We start from the raw sequence: 22100 nt of genomic DNA, 5'->3' as shown, positions 1-22100 counted from the left end.
GCTTCGTCGTGGAGTCCCCCGCGGGCGTGTGCCGGGCCAGGCGTACCTCCGGCGTGGTGGCCTCGGCCTCGGTCGCCAGCCCCACAGGTTTATTGTCATTTTCGTCACACACTGCTCTATTTGAAGTGTAATACACAGGTGTTCTGAGGATTCAAATAGACCAATCTTGTGCAAATGTTAGTACTGTACTATATAATAGTGATACCGAAGAGTAACATATGAGATCAACGCAACTCCAAACCATTGTTTTGAGCTGATCTTCATCCTGATCCTAAGAGGAACCACCTCAGAATTACATTTTCTCATAACAATAACATGGGAAGGGTGATGTCCGCTTACCTCGACAGGAACCACCTCAGAATTTAGTTTGATGGGTAGGTGATCTCTGGAATATTCTAAAAATAAACGCCACAATGGCTTGAATTGTTCCTTTGATAGTTATTCTAAAGCACAAAAGTCTAGCGCATGTCATTTATTCCAGTTTTCTGATGGGGTCTCCATCTTGATTGATTTGTGACAGACTGACATTTACACCGGTCATTCTCTGAACTAGGAACTCTGGTAGAGAACAGTTATTTTGAGCTCGCATATCATAGATGAGTAATGCTAGCACACATAATTTTTCTTTATTTAAATCCTGGGCACGAGATACATGTGTGACCTATTAATATTTATACCGATGTTGACATGCTCACCAGTCTAAAGAATAGTTAAGCCCACAAAAGCTTTCGTGGTAGCAATTTGGTTTTATTCCTCGTTATTCATATATATTCATAAATTGCTTATGACATTGTAAATGGAAATTTATTCTGTTTTCTGTAAATGTCGTATCACTACAAATTGAAATGTTTTTAATGTGTGTTCTGTAAACTTTGTTGTGCATTTTCTCATGTGCTGCAGTTCAACAATTTTTTTTTCAATGTAGCGGGCAATACTGGAAGTTGTTTGTTCAATATGTGTTCTTCTAGAATATCATTTAATATGCATTTATGCCCTGAAACCATTTTTATATGCATTTATACTTTTTTTTATTTTTCAGATACTTTCTCTGTGGATGAGGGTCTGCATCAGTACAGGTTTGTTGATGTGCCTACTGTTTGCCGATGTGCCTACTGTTGCAGTTGTTCTATATGCTAATTTATTATTATGCAGGTTCATTTGGACCATTTATAAACGTACAAACTTCACTGATTGGTCCGGTGCTTAATTATATGCTACTTTCCATTTATTGAGCCAAAGCACATTATCATCGAGAGGACGATCTAACTGGAGCCAGTATTTTGATTTTCACGTTTAGTGTGAATTCATGATGAGCAGCTTATATTTTGATTAAGCTATTTCATTTGCTGCTTTAAGAGGCGATCATTGTGTCGTCTTGAGGAAGAGGTGGATTTGGTGGGCTGATGAAGCCCAGCTTCTCCCACCAGAGGCAGAGCCCTAAACTAAATATAGAATATGGATTGCCCTGTTGCTTACCATTATATCGAGTAGGGGCCCAGGCCCCACTCGTTTCATTAAACTTTTTAATCTTATTTTAATGTATTTGCAAAGGTCAATTAGTTATTAGGCGGGCTTGTAATTAGGCTCTCATTCAGATTTTAAGTTGGGCCTACCCCTGGTCCGATTCAGATTTTGAGTTGGGTCCGCCCCTACCCCCTGTAACTGACTATGTAAAAAAGCTACTTCATTTCTGTGTGTTCTGGAACTTGGTTTCTTTGAGGGAAAAAACTTGATTAATCTTCAGATGAGTTGTGTTTCTAGATGTTATGCATCTTATCGAAGCAAAGAAAACTAAAGATCTGTTTATGGTCAGATCTTACTATTACTGTTTAATAATTACAAAAATTGTGTACCTAGGAAGGATAAAAGCTTTTATCTTTAAATCATTACAGGGCGCCTAAAGGATGTCAAAAATACTTGAGGAATCCCACCCCCATCCGTTCTGTTTGAATTGTGACCTAAATACTGAATTCAATAGTTGGTTCTCGATCCAAAGGTTGTTTACAATGGTTCAGCTCCATGAGCTTCACGATTTGAGTTCTTGAAAAATCTGGGAGGACTGGTCAAAGGTTATTAGTTTAGCTGGTTCTAGCCTTCTTATCTAGGTGGCAACAATTATGGTAACATGTTTTTATCTGATGGTCCTCAAAACAAGTAGTAGACATACTTGGAATAGGAACAACTGTATCCATAAAATTGTTAACAGGACAAGGTCACCACCAAATGCGGCTGTAGGAGCGACCCGGCGTGGACGGGGTCCTCTCGAACCTCACCTGCGACAGCGACAGCAAGGTGAGCGAGTTCATCGGTAGGAGGCACAGTCTGTCGTTGCACGAGCTGCCCACCCACACCACCCACGGCTACTACCTGGGCATGTTCCTTGGGGGCTCGGCTGACACCATATCACATCATTTATGGGCAGCAGATGGTAGGATCTACCTCATTGGTGGTTATAGAACATCCACACCGCTCCGCCGACACCATGCTGGGTCGAGAGAGCACATCTGTAAGGCATAATGTAATACTTCTGGTTACTGCAACAAGAAATTTAGTGGAAAAAATCATGTGTGCTTCCATTGCAAGTGATACCATCACTTTCTAAATGTTCAGGTTGCATAAGCAGTCATAGGAAACAAAGCATATGCTATTCTTTATTATCATGTAAATACACTTAATGACCACGGGAGCAGGGAGAGACATATGACGTTTCTCTACCGCCCGTTGCGTCATCCCTCCACTGGCTCCCACGTACACCTTCTCGACCGCGCGCCGCCACTCCACTACCATATCCCAGAGATTGCCCCCTCCACGAGACTGCCCCCTCCACCTCGCGTGCCTCGTAGACGGGCGACCTCGCATCGCGGGCTCGGTGCTCGACCGTGGCCCGAGTTTCGCTTCGCCATCATCCCGAACAGCTTGAGAACGCCATCCTCCATCTCATCACAGTATAATACACATTTATTCATAAGTTATCGTGGTATTATATGATTCCGTTGCAACGCACGGGCACTGACCTAGTATAAGTATAATAATCAATTTATAGTTGATTTCAAACTAATTTAACAATGGAAACTAGTAATTATACTTATAGTTTCACAAACCACATCAATGTAACACCAAATTAATATAATTCATCACTCATCAATTCACTATTCACACACATGTTCAACAGTTTAACCCACACTTATATTTGCATAAACAAATTTAACACACAGACACAATTCATCAATCATTAGTTTAACTCATGGGCCATATATAACACACATACATATAACATGTTCATAAATTGTTAAGTAAATAATATGCATATAATTTTGTTTTGCTAAAATGTGATAGCTCGTTTAATTTGCGAGTTGGCTCGTTAAAGAACCGAACTAGGATATTAGCTCATCTCGTGAAAAATTTCAAATAAAATGATTCAAGCCAAACCGAACGAGCCACGAGCATTTCATACCGCGGGTAAACCAAGTTTCATGGCGCTGCCACGCTAGAGCAGGAAAGCTGGGTGTTTCGTGTTCGTGGGGGCAGCAAGACTAGTCCTGTAAGTTTGGGTCGTGCCTGCTGGGCCAGCACGAGTCCGACACGAAATTAATGGCACGAAGCCCGGCCCAGCACGACCAAAAAATACTCGGGCCAGCACGGCACGTTACGCGGGCTGGGCCGTGCTCCTGTTTTCAGCCCGACGGCCCAAGTAGCCCGGCACGCCATAGTGGGCCGTGCTCGGGCCAGTCCGGCACGATTTAAGGTTAGGGTTGTTTTTTGGACGCCTCACACGGTCACAACCTCACGCGCCGCCGCTCGCTCATTTTTGGAAGCAGCAGCAGCAAGTCTGGGTGGCCGCCGTCTGCTCCTTCGTGCCCTCGAAGGCGTTCTGCAGGGAAGAAGCAGCAGCAGCAAGCCACGGCGAGGTGGAGGAGCAGCAGCAGCAAGTCCGGAGGAGACGAGGTGGAGGAGAGCCACGGCGAAGCAGCAAGTCTGCGTGTCCTCTAGTTGCCCTCGAAGGTGTTCTACGGAGAAGCAGCAAGTCTGCGTGTCCTCTGGCGCCTAAATTTGGGTCGTCTTCGTCACGCGAGCGCGTGCTCGCCGCCGGCGGTTCCCAGCTCCATTCGCTGCACATACCTGGCGCTAGTCCTGCAAGTTGCGGGCCGGATCTGGGCTAGCACGGCCCGATGCAAGCCCGTCGTGCTTTAGGGTCGTGCTGGGCCTACGTTTTAGGATGTGAGCACGTTTTGATCCGGCACGAAAGAAATTCGTGCTAGCACGGCACGAAGTATTTAAGCTCGAAGCACGACGGGCCCGTGCCGGGTCGGCTCAGCCCGGCCCAACTTGCAGGACTAAGCAAGACAAACAAATGAAGCGAGACTCGAGAACGCTGGCGCAGAGCTCTGAAGAGGGTTGCATTGCATCGGCGCTCCACGGGGCCGACCGGGTCTGGTCTGGCTATTTGCTGGGGACGCCGAGATTCCTTCGGCGGATGCGTGAGTGGGAAGTGGGAACCAAAGCAAGTGCGTGCGCGCCCGTGCCAGCCATTCATGTCACAATTATCGGGCCCAAAAAGGCGTCCTCTTCCTCGCCCTCGATACCCACGCGCCTCCCATCGGAATCCCTGCCGGATCCCAAGCACCGAGTTAAAATTTGAAGGCCTCCGCTCCGAAGCCGTGGCCGATGACCGGAAACCCCAGGCTGCACTGCACTGCACTGCCACTGCGCACGCGGTCCCGCTGCCTTCTCTCTCTGTCCGTGGAGGTTAGACGCAAATCAGCACGAAGATCAGCGTGGATTAACATAACCCTTTCCACCATCATCATGGTGGCCGAAAAGTGGCGAACAAAGCCTGCTAGCTCCTGCGCGGCTTTGTTGTTGTTGTTGTGCAGGCTTTGCTTTGTGCTCACCTAGCTCTTGACCTCTTGTGCTCTGGCGTGGAGGGTGCTGGTGGTGCCCCGTTGGGCTTTAGGCTTTGGCTTTTTAGCTGCCCTGCCCTCCACCCTCCCTCTGCAGTCTGCACCTGCACCTGCGCCTGCACCCGCACCCAGTGTCCATTGCACTGCACTGCTCGGCTTGGCTGCTCCCCACGCCATCGTGTTCCTCTTCCTTCTTCAACAACGCTCTCAAAGGCTTGGCTACTACCGCTCCACTAGCTTCACCACTCGCAATTGCAGCCGAGCCGACTGAGGAGGGAAGAAGAAACGGCATGGGTGCTGCGACGCCGCCGCTCTGCACCGCCGCGCGCGCGCGGTGCTCCAGCGCATGCACCTTCCTCGCGCTGCTGCTCTGCTTCCAGCTCCTGCACACGTCGCATGCCTTCAAGGTACGTAGCCATGCACTGCACTTCACTTCACTTGCAGCTACGCTCCACTACAGTGCACTAACCTGTCCAGCGCGCCACCGCCAACGATGCGTTCCAGCTGCGCGGCGTCGGCGGCGGCTACGAGGACAAGAAGGTCCCGCTGGCCGTCATCGTGCCGGCGGACCCGTCGCCGGAACTGTCCGGCCAGCTGTCCCCGCTCGCCGCGCCGCCGCCGGTCCACGGCGGCGGCGGCGACGACATGCGGCCCAAGCTGCCGACGGAGCGGTGGCGCCGGGGCAGGGGGGAGGTCCGGCGCGCCGCGCACCCGCCGGCCGCGGCCGCGCACGAGGCTCCCGCGCCCACTGCGGCTGGCCCCGCCGCCGGGGCGCCGGCGCCCGACTCCGGGAGCGGCGGCGGCACGGCCTTCATCAAGAGCAGCCCCGCCGTGCCGGTCCCGCGCGGCGTCACGGACACGGCCACCGTCCTGCCCTTGCCCGCGCCCGGAGAAAAGCGCCAGGTCGGTAGCTGTGTACCCTGTACCGTACGTAGCGCAGTGCGGTCTCACGCCGCGGCCCGTTGCATTTGCATGGTTCCATCATCATCATGCATGCATCACTGTTTTACATGCATTATATGCTGCCTTTATTACTTTTTCCCTTCTCCATTTTAGCAACTTCTTTTTTTCACAACAGCAACTTTTCAAAGTTGTAGCATTGGAGAAGAAAGAATAAGAAGGGAAACAAAAAAACAATCACCTCATGTGCCAGTTCTTGTGCACGTTCCGTTTTAACTCTGCCACTCTCTGTCTAACATGTTTCTTGATGATAATTTTGTGGTTTTCAGGTGGTCGGAGCCGCCACTTCGGCTGAAGCCGACTGTGTAGTAGTGCCGCTGCTGCTGGGGCTCATGGTGATGATGGTGTCTTTTGGGGTTTATTAAGCTCTCTAGTCTAGATGCACGCGGTTTAAAAGTAGCAGTAGCTGGAGAGGATAAAAGCTTGCTCCTTTCTCTGCTTTGTTTCTTTCTGTGCCGGGCGGCGCCCCCAGGCCCCAGACCCTAGACCTGGAAGTGGATTTGGATAATCCAAAATCAAAATGGGTTTTACCCGTTATAGTTTAGTTTGATGGATGTTTCCTGGATATGCGGATATCCCCAAGTGATCAAAGCATGCCAAGTACCACAAAATCGAGTAGAGAGTTATTCTTAGCCATTGCTTTGTGAGATATTGAGCTATAGTGCACTTGAGTGATCTGAGTTGAAGTGTTCTCTTGTGATCTTTGACTTTGGTGCAAGCCACCCACTGTGGGTTTTAAAGGCTAGCAAGAACACCCAACCCCAAGCTTGTGGAGCGCTTTATAGAGACTTCAGTCTTTCCATTGAGTTGAGAAAAGAGAAAGGACTCGCGTTTGATCTTTGGAATCACTTGAAAGGGTTGAAATAAACCCGATCCTTTAGAACACCTCAACAAAAACATATGTTTTATTTGGAAACCGAATTTCGATAAACATATCGTCGTGTCTTTGTGTTTGATTGTTTGCAATTTGTTTTCTTCGTTCCTCCCTATGTTCTCTAGCATTAATCTTCATTCAAATCACTTGTGTTGTGTTGCTCTAAATTTTATTCCACACATTGATAAGAGCAAAAAATTGCAATAAGAACTCATCTCCCTACTCTCATGAACATATATCTTGCTCTAACAAATTAATTGGGATCAAGATTTGTTTTAAGTGTTAAATTTCTAGTTTCTTCTATTCACCCGTCTAGGCGACTATCGACTAGTATTATTGTAAAGGTTTGAAATATGTTTGAATAACTTTCTCATTTAAACAAGGTCTATATAATGTCGGGGTTCAGATCCCCTGGCCCCCGGGGGCCACGAGTCAATGGAAGGATAGAAACGAGTCCGTCTGTCACAAGTTAATCCACCACGCCACTAGGTGACCTCCCGCGTCGAGACAGGGGTCGGGCGAGACGAAGGAGGGCGGAAGGGGTCAGACGAATCGGTCAGAACCCACTCAAGTGGATCGGGTGAATCCGTCTGACTGATCACACTATTAGCTTCGCGTATGCCTCATTAACTACACCGGTTGACAGGGTACAACACAGATAGAATTGGTCTTCCTCCCACTCATGGTATACGAGCCCTAGGCCTAAGTCCCTGTCACACCCGGTTTTAAGGAACAAAGCCGGGTGCATCTCATACATGCGCCAAAGAAGACAACATATATAATAACAGAGTGTATAGAGATAAATGTCACAATATAATCAGAGTACTTTATTACATAGCGGAAGTCTTACAATATAAGAGATAAATATCGCAGGATCTAAAATCTATCCTTGGCGCCAGAAAGTTGACTGGGAGACGCCACCTAGATCAAGTCGAATGCCTCAGAGTTAGGCGGCTCCTCTTCGACCACCTGTTCTTCTCCTGTGGGGGGGTGTGAGACAGCAAGAGTGAGCTCACATACGTTCATCGCTCAACAAGTTGTGGGGAATAATGTGGCATAAAGTCACCAAAGGTGGGAGTTCATGTAGTGTAAGGCTGATCAATGAAATAAAGGCTGAAGCTGAGCATTGCTTTTATAAGTTGGTCAAAATTTTATTAGCAATTACTAAGTGTAAGTAAATACCAAACCTTAATAATAATAAAGAAAGTAATAGTAAAATAATCCCAAATGCGATGCAAATGTCAAATTAAATTTAAGTTCCATATTTAATCATGTGAGGGTCCGAGCCGCTCATGACCGTGAGCACGGCTAGTATACTAGTTTTACACTCTGCAGAGGTTGCGCATCTTTACCCACAAGTCATGTTACCCATCTGCCAAGAGATGGCCAATCCCATACACCTCTACCGAGGAGGCGAGGCAGGGTAACACTACGAGGCCTTTACAAAGTTCCACTAGCTTCAGAAATCCCGCTACAGTTTATAGGAAGCTCCAATGCAGGGTTCTTGCCTGACCGCCATCGCAGCAAAATCAACCCAAGGACCTCCCTACACTGACCACTCCCCTACTGCCCTTGCCCCTTTCGGGTAAGGAAGACCTCCACTAGCTTTCCTAGTTAATCAGCCAAGGGCGTTCCATTATACCCTTGTGGTAGCACTGTTTTCCCGGGTGGTCGCTCCATGTTCCCATTAACATAATGATCTTAACATGAACAGTAATAATAAAAGAGAATAAAAGAGTAATCATGAATAAAGTATCTTCATACCCAAATCCACATAAAGCAATAGCAGGTACTACCCAAAGAAATATTTCAGTGGTGAACAAGGTATAAAGATAGCCAAAACTAGGGTAACCTATTGGGTCCCATCAAAATTATCCTATGCAGATCATTATAATTAATAAGAACATGGCTGGGAAAAAGTAAGTGATCAAGGGCACAACTTGCCTTCAATGAGCTCCTGCTCAGCTATCTCTACTTGTTGAACCTCAGATCTCACAGTGGCGTGCTCGTCTATTCGCATCAACACAATACATACATAGTATAGCCAAAATCAACATCACACCAAACATGTAAATAAAATATATAGTAAAAATCTACACATTAAAATGAAATCATAGGAACTGGAATCATTAAATTTGGAGTTATAGAATTCAAGTTATGGATTTCCTAAGATTTAATGTACTTGAAATAGGATTAAATGATAAATTAATTTTATAATTGAGTTTACGTCAAAACAGTGATACTAAATGATAGAGAATATTATTACAAAATTTTAGAAATTGGAATGGTTCAATTTGGACTAAAAATGGATTTTCTATGATTTATACAAGTTCTAGTGTTTATTTTCATATTAAAAATCCCATTTCTAATTCATTTAATTGATTTAAAATAGTTCTGAATCGGGCCTCAATTACCAGGAAGCGCAGGGTTCTCGGTGTAAATTTTCTAAGACACAGAGCACAGTGTTCTCTGGATGGCGGGTTGATTTCTGGTAAACGCAGGGGCTCTTTAACAAATAAGCCAACGAAGGGGTATCCGGGAATCCAGACCGTCAGATCTAACATGCGCGGCCCAGATTAGATCAACTTCGTAACGAACCGCTACGACCTATTGTCCATCGGATCCGAACCCAACGGTCAGATTTTAATGGATCCAGATCTAACTCTATCCGTTGGATTCACAATCAATGGCTCAGATCAATCCTCCCAGCGGGTATGCCAGGGATCTGATCGCCGCCGTACACCCCACATCCCACGGCACACACGGTTTTCCCCCAATCCTTTCTTCTTCCCTGGACACCACGGATTGAACATGGCGGCCAGGGATCCCAGCACGACGGACACCATGGTAGAGCATGTGTCACGACACAAACCCGACTCCCCGATTCAAAGGAGCGACATGCAGAGAAGAATGCCACGAATAACATGGATAGGTTGATCACCTGCAATCGGTTGCAGAGGAGCCCGCCCATGGTGCGAGCGGAACCCACGGCGGAGCACCAACTCCGGCGTAAAATCGTGGGTTCCCCGATCGGCAATCCCATCAAGCGGAGCACCGTGTGCCATCCACGCCTCTAATCGAAGCTCCCAGACCCACTTGAGGAATCCCGAGCGGTAGCGTGGGCGAGTTCCACGGCGGCGGAACCACACCATCGGCGCAAAGGCGACCGACCACCACAGTGCCCAAAACGTCGATTAAACCGAGCTACGCGTAGATGAGACAGTAGCGAACATGGGGGATGAGGACTCACCAGAGAAGGAGTCTGCAGGGAGGCTGGCCATGGAGGACAGTGGGTTCACAGTCTCCGGTGAAGAAATCCTGAGCCCCGGGCGCCGGTTCAATCGTGACGAGGCCACAATAATTCTCCACGCACGGGTGGAGCTTCACGGCACGACACTGGGGCAGCGACCACGACGAGCCCACCGGCGATGGCACAGCTCGGTTCTTTCTCTCTCTCCCTGTTCTCACTACGGAAATGGCGGCGCCACTAGTTTAACTCGCGCCCCTGGTTGATCGCGACCCGCGGATGGCTAGGGAAGAGGAGGTATAGGGGGGTTCGGCCCGCATTTGTAGCCGGTCGAGGGGAGTCCGTGGGCGCGGGAGTATCGGGCGTTCTGTTGCGCGGAGGTGGAAGACGGTAGCGCGCGGATAGGAAGGTGGGGGAAAGCTGCGACCGGGGCCCGCATGTCAGCGAAAGCCACAGCACGCGCACGCTGAGTCGCAGAGGTGCCGACATCCCGGGCCCGCAAATCAGTGGGCGTGTGAGGAGCGAGCGCAGGAGGAGCTGGCGCATGGGTCCCGCATGGCATAGATACAGCGGGTTTGGGCTGAGCGACGGCGAAAATGGGCCAAGGTGTGCAGATTTGGCCCAATGAACTGATAGGTTTAATCTTTTCCTTTTCTTTTCTATTTCTATTTTCTTTTTTTTAACTTTCAATTTTGAATTCATACTTGTTGTGAGGTTCATACCTAGGTTAACTGCCTTTAATAATATGAACTAAATTTTTAATTCATTTATATTTTTATTTTATCCCATTTGTATAATGTTTTCTTCTCTTTTTCTCAATCCTAGAATTTCCTTTAGGATTTAAATCCCCATTTGGGAATTAATATATTTCTTTTCAAATTATTTTATGTTGTCACCAAATGCACATAAAATAAGATTCCAGCATGATGCATGTATTATTTTTTGGTGTCTTTTGTTATTTATTTATTTGTTTAAATGATGTGTTCACATGGGATGGTGAATGGAGACAACACACATAAAGATAAAAGAAATAATTTCTCCTTCAGTATTCTCTTACAAATTGGGTATTACAAATCCTACCCCCTTAACAAGAATCTCGTCCTCGAGATTTAGGAAGGACTAGGGAAAGGATGAGGAAAATCTATGCGAAGCTCTTCTTCTCTTTCCCAAGTTGCTTCATCTTCTCCGTGGTGGCTCCATTGCACTTTGCACATCTTTATAACCTTATTCCTCGTGACTCGAGTCAAAGTATCCAAAATCTTGATGGGGTACTCAGTATATGTTAGATCCTCTTGAACACTAAGGTCCTCCATTGGTAATTGTTCCTCAGGGACACGGAGACACTTCTTAAGTTGAGACACATGAAATACATTATGCACATCAGATAGATTATCAGGTAGCTCGAGTTAATAGGCCATCTCTCCAACTTGCCTAAAAACTCAGAATAGTCCAATATAGCGAGAGAACAATTTGCCCTTAATCTTGAATCTCCTCATTCCACAAAGTGGTGATACCTTGAGGTACACTTGATCACCTTCCTCAAACTCCAGTGGTATCCTTCTACTATCTGCATAGCTCTTTTGCCTGGTTTGAGCTACCCTCAAATTCTCTCGAATTCTACCTCTTGAATAAGTTCAGGTCCAAAGAACTGTCTTCCTCTAATCTGGTCCAAAATAGAGGAGTCCTGCATTTCCTGTCATACAGAGTCTCGAACGGTGACATCTCCAGACTGGCCTGGTAACTATTATTATATGAAAGCTCAGCATAAGATAGACTCTTGTCCCAACTACTACCATGCTGAAGGGCACAAGCTCTTAACATATCTTCCAGTACTTGGTTAGTCCTCTCAGTCTGCCCATCAGTCTGTGGATGGTAGGCCGAACTAAAATTCCACTTTGTATCCCTATTCTCATTAAAACTTTTCCAAAATCTTGAGGTAAACTGTGATCCTCTATCCAAAATGATCTTCTTCGGTACACCATATAGAGACACAATCCAAGCCTTATATAACTCAGCCAATTGAGATCACTTACAAGTAGTCTTAACATGAATGAAGTGAGCTACTTTGGTCAATCTATCCACAATCACCCATATAGAATCATAACCTTTTTGGGTGCGAGGCAATCCAGTCATGAAGTCCATACCAATCTTTTCCCACTTCCATTCGGGTATCTTTAATGGGTGTAATAGTCCAGCTTGTCCTTGGTGTTCGGCCTTAACTCTTTGATACACCTCGCACATAGCCACATGTGTAGCCACATCTCTCTTCAATCCATACCACCAGAACTTTCTACTTCGAATCCTGATACATTTTCGTACTCCCAGTATGAATAAAATAATCCGAGTCATGGGCTTCCTTCAGTATAGTCTCACGAAGGCTATCAATCTCAGGAATACATATCCGATCCTTGAACCATATGGTGCCTTGCTCATCTTCCATGAATTCCGGACCTCGACCTTCAGTACTCAGATGCCTAATCTCTTGTATTTTAGCATCGCCAACTTGTCCTTTGCGGATTTCTTGCTCCAAAATAGGTTCCACATCAATAATAACTCCTTCAGTATGAGCAACTATCCCCAGGTTAAGTCTCCTGAAATCCTCAACAATCTCGTTGGGTAGCTGGGCAACAACAGCTGAATGAACACACTCCTTTCGACTTAAGGCATCTGCAATCAAATTTGCCTTGCCCGGGTGATAGTGAATCTCCAACTCATAATCTTTAATGAGCTCCAACCAACGGCGTTGCCTAAGGTTGAGATCCTTCTGAGTGAATATATACTTCAAACTCTTATGATCCGTATATACTTGGCACTTGGTTCCCATAATGTAGTGTCTCCAAATCTTGAGTGCATGCACAACTGCTGCCAGTTCCAAGTCATGAGTAGGGTAGTTCAATTCATGTTTCCACAACTGACGAGATGCATAGGCGATCACATGTCCTTCTTGCATGAGCACACATCCCAAGCCTTCGCAACATGCATCACAATAAATATCAAATCCCTTTTGTAGATCTGGCATAACCAACACTAGTGGTGACATCAATCTCTTCTTTAATTGATCAAAGCTGTCTTGGCACTTCTCGTCCCACTTAAACTCTCTTCCCTTCTGCAGAAGTGAGGTCATAGACTTAGCAATCTTAGAAAATCCTTCAATAAATCTCCGATAATATCCTGCTAGTCCCAAGAAACTCCAGACCTCAGTAACTGTAGTGGGCACTCTCCACTCCATTATCTCCTTCACTTTAGTAGGATCCACTGCTATTCCTCCATTAGAAATAATATATCCAAGGAATGGCACCTTGTCAATCCAAAACTCGCATTTGCTATACTTGGCGTAGAGCTGATTATCACGTAGCTTCTGTAGCACCAATCTCAGGTGTTCCTCATGATCACTTTCACTCTTAGAATAGATAAGAATATCGTCGATAACTACTACGACGAACCTATCCAAATACTCCATGAACACCTTATTCATCAAATTCATAAAATAAGTTGGTGCATTAGTTAATCCAAACGACATAACAGTGAACTCATATAATCCATATCGGGTCGAGGAATCCGTCTTGGAAATATCTGATGGCCTAATCTTCACTTGGTGATAACCCGATCGGAGATCAATCTTCGAGAATACCCTTGCACCTCTCATCTGATCAAATAAATCTTCAATGCGGGGTAATGGATACTTGTTCTTCTTAGTGACACCATTAAGGGATCTTTAATCCACGCACATCCCTTGCAATCCATCTTTCTTCTGTACAAACAAAACCGGTGCTCTCCAAGGTGAGGAACTCGGACGAATGTACCCAGCCTCTTGTAACTCAGTTAACTGCTTCTTAAGTTCCTTTAATTCTCCTACAGACATCCTGTATGGCCGTTTAGAAATAGGAGCAGTTCCAGGTAAGAGATCTATGACAAACTCAACTTCCGTATCTGGTGGCATCCCTGGTAACTCCTCTGGGAAGACATCCGGAAAATCTCTAACCACACGGATGTTGACACCAACAAACTTCCCATCTACTTAGAATGCCGCTAGTCTGGTGGCGGTAGTTACTGCAATTCCAACTTCAAATCTTTCTCCTTTGGAACTGGTGAGTTCTATGGTTCCTTAGCACAGTGTATAAACTACCTTTGCCTTTCTTAACCATGACATACCAAGGATCATGTCTATAGTGCTCTCTTCTAACACTATAGGGGTAGTTCATCTGGGTTAGAAATACAGGGTAAGAAAGAAAGAATTGTAGACAAGGCATGTAATTACGAGGCATGTTACTTTGGGGGATATATTAGCTAAGCAGATTAATGTTTTACCTACCATAGCTAATTCATTACCTTATGGTGGAACATGCTAAGATGTCCGTCTATACTATTTCAATCAATCAAAGAAGCAAATCAAGCATTGATCATCAGAACAATCAACCAACATTTTAAAATAGAGAAAATAGTTTTGATTTTGTCTTAGGCCTCCTATATCCTAAGAAGGTCATAAATGTAGGATTCCAAGGTGTGAAATCCATCTTGTCCCAGATTAGAAAAGGTAAGAATGATCAGAGTAGAACAGTAGAAGGTGAAACAGGACCAAGATAAGTATAGAAAGAATCAGAGTAAGGTAAGTATAGAATGAATCGGAATAAGGTAAGTAGGTAAGGGTTTTGTCCATTTCTATCTAGGTTTTGTCCTACAGTCAACATTTCCTCTGATACCACTTCTGTCACACCCGGTTTTAAGGAACAAAGCCGGGTGCATCTCATACATGCGCCAAAGAAGACAACATATATAATAACAGAGTGTATAGAGATAAATGTCACAATATAATCAGAGTACTTTATTACATAGCGGAAGTCTTACAATATAAGAGATAAATATCGCAGGATCTAAAATCTATCCTTGGCGCCAGAAAGTTGACTGGGAGACGCCACCTAGATCAAGTCGAATGCCTCAGAGTTAGGCGGCTCCTCTTCGACCACCTGTTCTTCTCCTGTGGGGGGGTGTGAGACAGCAAGAGTGAGCTCACATACGTTCATCGCTCAACAAGTTGTGGGGAATAATGTGGCATGAAGTCACCAAAGGTGGGAGTTCATGTAGTGTAAGGCTGATCAATGAAATAAAGGCTGAAGCTGAGCATTGCTTTTATAAGTTGGTCAAAATTTTATTAGCAATTACTAAGTGTAAGTAAATACCAAACCTTAATAATAATAAAGAAAGTAATAGTAAAATAATCCCAAATGCGATGCAAATGTCAAATTAAATTTAAGTTCCATATTTAATCATGTGAGGGTCCGAGCCGCTCATGACCGTGAGCACGGCTAGTATACTAGTTTTACACTCTGCAGAGGTTGCGCATCTTTACCCACAAGTCATGTTACCCATCTGCCAAGAGATGGCCAATCCCATACACCTCTACCGAGGAGGCGAGGCAGGGTAACACTACGAGGCCTTTACAAAGTTCCACTAGCTTCAGAAATCCCGCTACAGTTTATAGGAAGCTCCAATGCAGGGTTCTTGCCTGACCGCCATCGCAGCAAAATCAACCCAAGGACCTCCCTACACTGACCACTCCCCTACTGCCCTTGCCCCTTTCGGGTAAGGAAGACCTCCACTAGCTTTCCTAGTTAATCAGCCAAGGGCGTCCCATTATACCCTTGTGGTAGCACTGTTTTCCCGGGTGGTCGCTCCATGTTCCCATTAACATAATGATCTTAACATGAACAGTAATAATAAAAGAGAATAAAAGAGTAATCATGAATAAAGTATCTTCATACCCAAATCCACATAAAGCAATAGCAGGTACTACCCAAAGAAATATTTCAGTGGTGAACAAGGTATAAAGATAGCCAAAACTAGGGTAACCTATTGGGTCCCATCAAAATTATCCTATGCAGATCATTATAATTAATAAGAACATGGCTGGGAAAAAGTAAGTGATCAAGGGCACAACTTGCCTTCAATGAGCTCCTGCTCAGCTATCTCTACTTGTTGAACCTCAGATCTCACAGTGGTGTGCTCGTCTATTCGCATCAACACAATACATACATAGTATAGCCAAAATCAACATCACACCAAACATGTAAATAAAATATATAGTAAAAATCTACACATTAAAATGAAATCATAGGAACTGGAATCATTAAATTTGGAGTTATAGAATTCAAGTTATGGATTTCCTAAGATTTAATGTACTTGAAATAGGATTAAATGATAAATTAATTTTATAATTGAGTTTACGTCAAAACAGTGATACTAAATGATAGAGAATATTATTACAAAATTTTAGAAATTGGAATGGTTCAATTTGGACTAAAAATGGATTTTCTATGATTTATACAAGTTCTAGTGTTTATTTTCATATTAAAAATCCCATTTCTAATTCATTTAATTGATTTAAAATAGTTCTGAATCGGGCCTCAATTACCAGGAAGCGCAGGGTTCTCGGTGTAAATTTTCTAAGACACAGAGCACAGTGTTCTCTGGATGGCGGGTTGATTTCTGGTAAACGCAGGGGCTCTTTAACAAATAAGCCAACGAAGGGGTATCCGGGAATCCAGACCGTCAGATCTAACATGCGCGGCCCAGATTAGATCAACTTCGTAACGAACCGCTACGACCTATTGTCCATCGGATCCGAACCCAACGGTCAGATTTTAATGGATCCAGATCTAACTCTATCCGTTGGATTCACAATCAATGGCTCAGATCAATCCTCCCAGCGGGTATGCCAGGGATCTGATCGCCGCCGTACACCCCACATCCCACGGCACACACGGTTTTCCCCCAATCCTTTCTTCTTCCCTGGACACCACGGATTGAACATGGCGGCCAGGGATCCCAGCACGACGGACACCATGGTAGAGCATGTGTCACGACACAAACCCGACTCCCCGATTCAAAGGAGCGACATGCAGAGAAGAATGCTACGAATAACATGGATAGGTTGATCACCTGCAATCGGTTGCAGAGGAGCCCGCCCATGGTGCGAGCGGAACCCACGGCGGAGCACCAACTCCGGCGTAAAATCGTGGGTTCCCCGATCGGCAATCCCATCAAGCGGAGCACCGTGTGCCATCCACGCCTCTAATCGAAGCTCCCAGACCCACTTGAGGAATCCCGAGCGGTAGCGTGGGCGAGTTCCACGGCGGCGGAACCACACCATCGGCGCAAAGGCGACCGACCACCACAGTGCCCAAAACGTCGATTAAACCGAGCTACGCGTAGATGAGACAGTAGCGAACATGGGGGATGAGGACTCACCAGAGAAGGAGTCTGCAGGGAGGCTGGCCATGGAGGACAGTGGGTTCACAGTCTCCGGTGAAGAAATCCTGAGCCCCGGGCGCCGGTTCAATCGTGACGAGGCCACAATAATTCTCCACGCACGGGTGGAGCTTCACGGCACGACACTGGGGCAGCGACCACGACGAGCCCACCGGCGATGGCACAGCTCGGTTCTTTCTCTCTCTCCCTGTTCTCACTACGGAAATGGCGGCGCCACTAGTTTAACTCGCGCCCCTGGTTGATCGCGACCCGCGGATGGCTAGGGAAGAGGAGGTATAGGGGGGTTCGGCCCGCATTTGTAGCCGGTCGAGGGGAGTCCGTGGGCGCGGGAGTATCGGGCGTTCTGTTGCGCGGAGGTGGAAGACGGTAGCGCGCGGATAGGAAGGTGGGGGAAAGCTGCGACCGGGGCCCGCATGTCAGCGAAAGCCACAGCACGCGCACGCTGAGTCGCAGAGGTGCCGACATCCCGGGCCCGCAAATCAGTGGGCGTGTGAGGAGCGAGCGCAGGAGGAGCTGGCGCATGGGTCCCGCATGGCATAGATACAACGGGTTTGGGCTGAGCGACGGCGAAAATGGACCAAGGTGTGCAGATTTGGCCCAATGAACTGATAGGTTTAATCTTTTCCTTTTCTTTTCTATTTCTATTTTCTTTTTTTTTAACTTTCTTACAGTCCCACTCATGGCCTATGGATCCTAGGTCTGAGTCTCCTGACGTCCTAAGACCCTGCATGATGGCAATAGAGAAAACCAGCGACAAGCTATGAAGGCAGAAGGTCGACGTAGGGGATAAACAAACAAAAATAGTAATGATGGCGCCCGGGCTTTCGTCGCCAGCACGAATCGTGTCATCCACCGACAATCTCAGAGATACAACAAAAGACCCATGCGGGGAAGATACTGACACACGACAAGGTTTACTACAGGTGAATCCTTTATTTTATCCTAAGACAAACACCCTTCCAGGAGAAGCCATCTGTATACGCCTCCCTCCTTGATGTATATGGGGGGGGGGGGGGGTTGGCCTCACAAGAGGTAAACCTAGAGTGACCCGAGAGAGAATCCGCAATGAGAACGAAAGAGAGACAACAACTAAGTAAGCACGAACAACACAGAGAGACTTGAGATTCCTCCCTCTCTCACCTGCTTGTAAGCCCTACTATAAGCAATCAGGTGCTGGTAGCGCATGCAACCGAAGACTAGAGCAGGTTCGAAGCAGTATAATCTTAGTGCCCGCTGAGCACACCATCCATACCTAAAACACGCAGACACAAAATTACTCGCATGTGCTAGTTCGAAACACCGACACTATATGATATATAGAAGTAGTAACAACACACGTGCACCTAACTAATATATACGTGCACACACACGTGTATTATGGATGAATATAAAGAGTTAAATTGCAACACTTTTAATGTTGGTAACACTAATTTCTATTAGCTATGGTTGACTGACAAAAATTGGACCAATGTCGACGAAAATTAGCTATTTTTTGTTTAATTGCAATAGAGAAATGTTGATGAAAATTAGATATTGCCAATGGAAATTTGGCAAAACCTAACTTTTGTGGGCCTTTAACCAACGAAAATTAGAAAGGCTACTATTGTGATATGTTGTTTTGATGCAATCAGTGGGGTAATTTAGTCTTGTCATCGTCGGTTGGTCCATTTACCCAAAATTAGCTGGATCATATCGAGATATCAACTAGTGGATGACTCAAAATTAGTTGCATCTTCAAGAGTATCTCCAAATCTCGCTCTCTAAAATATTATCTGGAGAACCAACTACATAAAAATCGTTTTCTATAACTTTTTGTTCTATAATAGTTTTTATATCTTGTGTACAATATAGAGTCATTGTTGTTTTCCATCTCTAGAATAGACGATGACTACTAACATTTTTTATATCTTGTGTGCAATATATATAGTCATTCTTGTTTTCAATCTATAGAGACGATGACTAGATAATCAAATGAAAAAACTGTTTAAGGGTATCTTTCCCATTAAAATCTGTATTTCTGATGGAAAGGATATTAAAAGTTGTTGAAGGTTATCTTCTTCATTAAAATATTTGTTCCTAATATGAGAGTCCTCCTCTCTAGCTATTAATTCTCCCGTTTGGATAAGTTAGAAGTTATGACTAAAATTTAGGGATAGATTTGGATATTCATTCGGATGTTAACGTTTTTTGTCTTCTTTCTTCTATTACGAATAAATAGGATATAAAATCTGCTATATAAATCCGTATTTTTGTTTTTTAGCATTGAACTTGTTAAGATTCATAGAAAGTTATATATCTTCTCAAATACGAGATATAAAATTTGAATTCGGATACAGATTCCGATTTAGATGTTTTTTCACCGGGAGAAAATAATGCAAAAAAACTATAATTTTTTTCTTCTTGTTTATCACAATATGTTTAACAATATAACTAAAGATTAGCACCAAATCCTATACACATCTATTTTATAATATTAATATTCTTACCCCTACTAAAAAATTGGTTAGTAATTATCCCTACGTATCTGGCCTAGGTCGATGGCGTAGAGATAAAGCTGCTCCCTTTTTCCTGTGAACAAAGCTCGCCGTCTTCCTTTCATTTAAGCCATGCTCTTTTGTTCTTCTGTCTCCCTTTCTGATTAACACCACGCAAAGCAGAGAGTAAAGAGAAGTTGCTGCTTTCATGCACGTCCGCGTGCTCAGGACAAAGCGACTGCAATGCAATGCGGAGTACACTAATACACACAGCCTCTATAGTGACGGTTCTAGAGACGTCTTTACTGACGCTTTTCAGTGCCGCCAGTGCTAGGGGCTAGTGGAAATCGTCATTTCCACTGGCGGTTATTCTAGAACCGCCAGTGAAAATGCTATTTTCTCTGGCGGTTTTATAAAAAAAACCGCCAGTGAAAATAGCATTTCCACTGGCGGTTTGTTTTATTTAGCCGCCAGTGGAAAGTTTTCCCGCCTTTTTTTTAAATTTTCAATCAGTACTGAAATTTATATATATTTACACACACAAAACATATATATATATATATATTGATATTAAAAGCAACATAGAATTAAATTCTATCATACATTTATATACATCAAAGTCTTGTTTACAACCATGTATGCATCACACATTATATACATCAAAGTTTTCACTTAAGCTCTAATAACTATCTCGGCTAAGAGATAGTCTACTAATTTTTGTTAGTATTCTAAACTTTGGCAAAGCTAATGTTCCGGAAGCATCGTGATATTTCCCTTCTGCGGGAATGACCTCTTTCAATATGAATGTGCACAGGTCCTCAACTATGCCGTACAATGCACCTTCAGTCAAGTTCTCCGGGCTTCCTTGTTGAAATTGTTGTAAAGGAAGTTTATAAACATCATCTATTTATACTCAATAATAATACATTTGCATCTTTAATGACATAAATACATACGTGACTATTACTAATAATACCTTGCCAGGGTTCGTGATGTATCGTCCGTTCATTCTCATGAACTCGCACACGTAGAACCCACATAGGACCGATCCGGGTGGTTGCTTGTGGCACTACATAACGGGAGATTGGTTATTTAGTTGCAACATTGTCCTATGTACGTACATGTATGATATGTATTCATAAATTCACATACTTACCGGCCAGTTATAATGGATGTCTAGTGGCACGACTTTTTTGGACGTGTCGTACTTTCCACCTTGAAGCTTATAAAACCTAAATGCCCTGTGATCTCAAATAGAATCACCATGTTATTCTACAATTCTCATCGATATAAGTATGCATGCATAGAAAAGGCTTACAGCTCTAAGATGCTGAGGAATTTTGAATAGGCCGAAGGCTCGGTGTGCAAGGAGTCGAGCACCAGCACCTTTCCAACCTTAGGATAAATGAAGAAGCATATCCAGTGGTCCCTGTACGAATCAAACTTGTGATACATGTGTATTGAAATTATTAATTTTATTTATGCAAAATCACACTTACTTAAAGTTGTACGGGGCCACTATGGATTCCCTGTCTTGAAATTGAAGCATTGCGTGTCCTATATAGGTGGCGTATCTTGCTTCAAAATCCTTCTTCAGATCCTGGATACGCACCTCAATTTCTTCGTCTGTTAGCCCCTGTAATGCTTCATTGCCTTTTCCGATTCTAAAAGTGTGGTTATCCTCGCATATCTTTATTGGGTTGAGATACCCAACCCTTTTACTGGCACTAGCATTGGGATTGGTACCATAAAGGATCTCCTGCTGATCATGTTGCATTCTACAACGCACACGTGCATGTCAGATATTGAAAATTTATACAACTCACTAATAATAACACATATATATGGAGTATGAGTGACACTTACAATGCAAATATGGTTACAAGTTGCACGTCGAGTCTCTGAAGGTTCATCATTAACCACATGTCCTCGAATGTAACAACGCCTTTTTGATTTGAACCAATAAAAGCATGGGCTGGTATATTAACACTGATGGTGTCGATGCCAACTGAAGATGCCCGCATGTACCAATCATGCAACCTTTTAATATTAGCCGGGACCTTCCTTAGTTTCTCAAAAGTGAGTAGTGGTCTGCCCGGCACATATTTTTTAGGCACGTTTTTATAATCTGCCTTAGTTGGCTTCTTTATCTTTGCAACCATTGCCTCAGCCTTTTTTGCGGACTCCTCGAGATCAGCCAAATCAACATTGTCTGACGTGAGGCTCCGTCCAATCCCTTTCAAAAAACGAACAGTGCCAGCAGTGGATTTACTCTTCTTTTTCTTATCATACGGGGACACTACTTTTGGTATAGAAACTTTAGATGGTCGTGGAGATGGCTGTGGAGAAGGTGGATCCCTGAAGGGCGATGTATGTGG

General features: G+C 44.7%; 1 protein-coding gene across 1 annotated transcript; it reads left to right on the top strand.

The window, feature by feature from the left end:
• Positions 1-4688: 4688 nt before the first annotated feature.
• On the top strand, positions 4689-6815 carry LOC103627265 (uncharacterized). Its single transcript, XM_008647553.4, has 3 exons — positions 4689-5308; positions 5406-5804; positions 6131-6815. The coding sequence occupies exons 1-3, from the start codon at positions 5192-5194 to the stop codon at positions 6224-6226; spliced, it is 612 nt and encodes a 203-aa protein (XP_008645775.1). The 5' UTR covers positions 4689-5191; the 3' UTR covers positions 6227-6815.
• Positions 6816-22100: the final 15285 nt, after the last annotated feature.

This window comes from Zea mays, chromosome 5 (assembly GCF_902167145.1).
Source record: "Zea mays cultivar B73 chromosome 5, Zm-B73-REFERENCE-NAM-5.0, whole genome shotgun sequence".
Lineage (NCBI taxonomy): Eukaryota > Viridiplantae > Streptophyta > Magnoliopsida > Poales > Poaceae > Zea > Zea mays.
The sequence above is the reverse complement of the archived record's forward strand: the minus strand, read 5'-3'. Positions and strand labels throughout refer to the sequence as shown.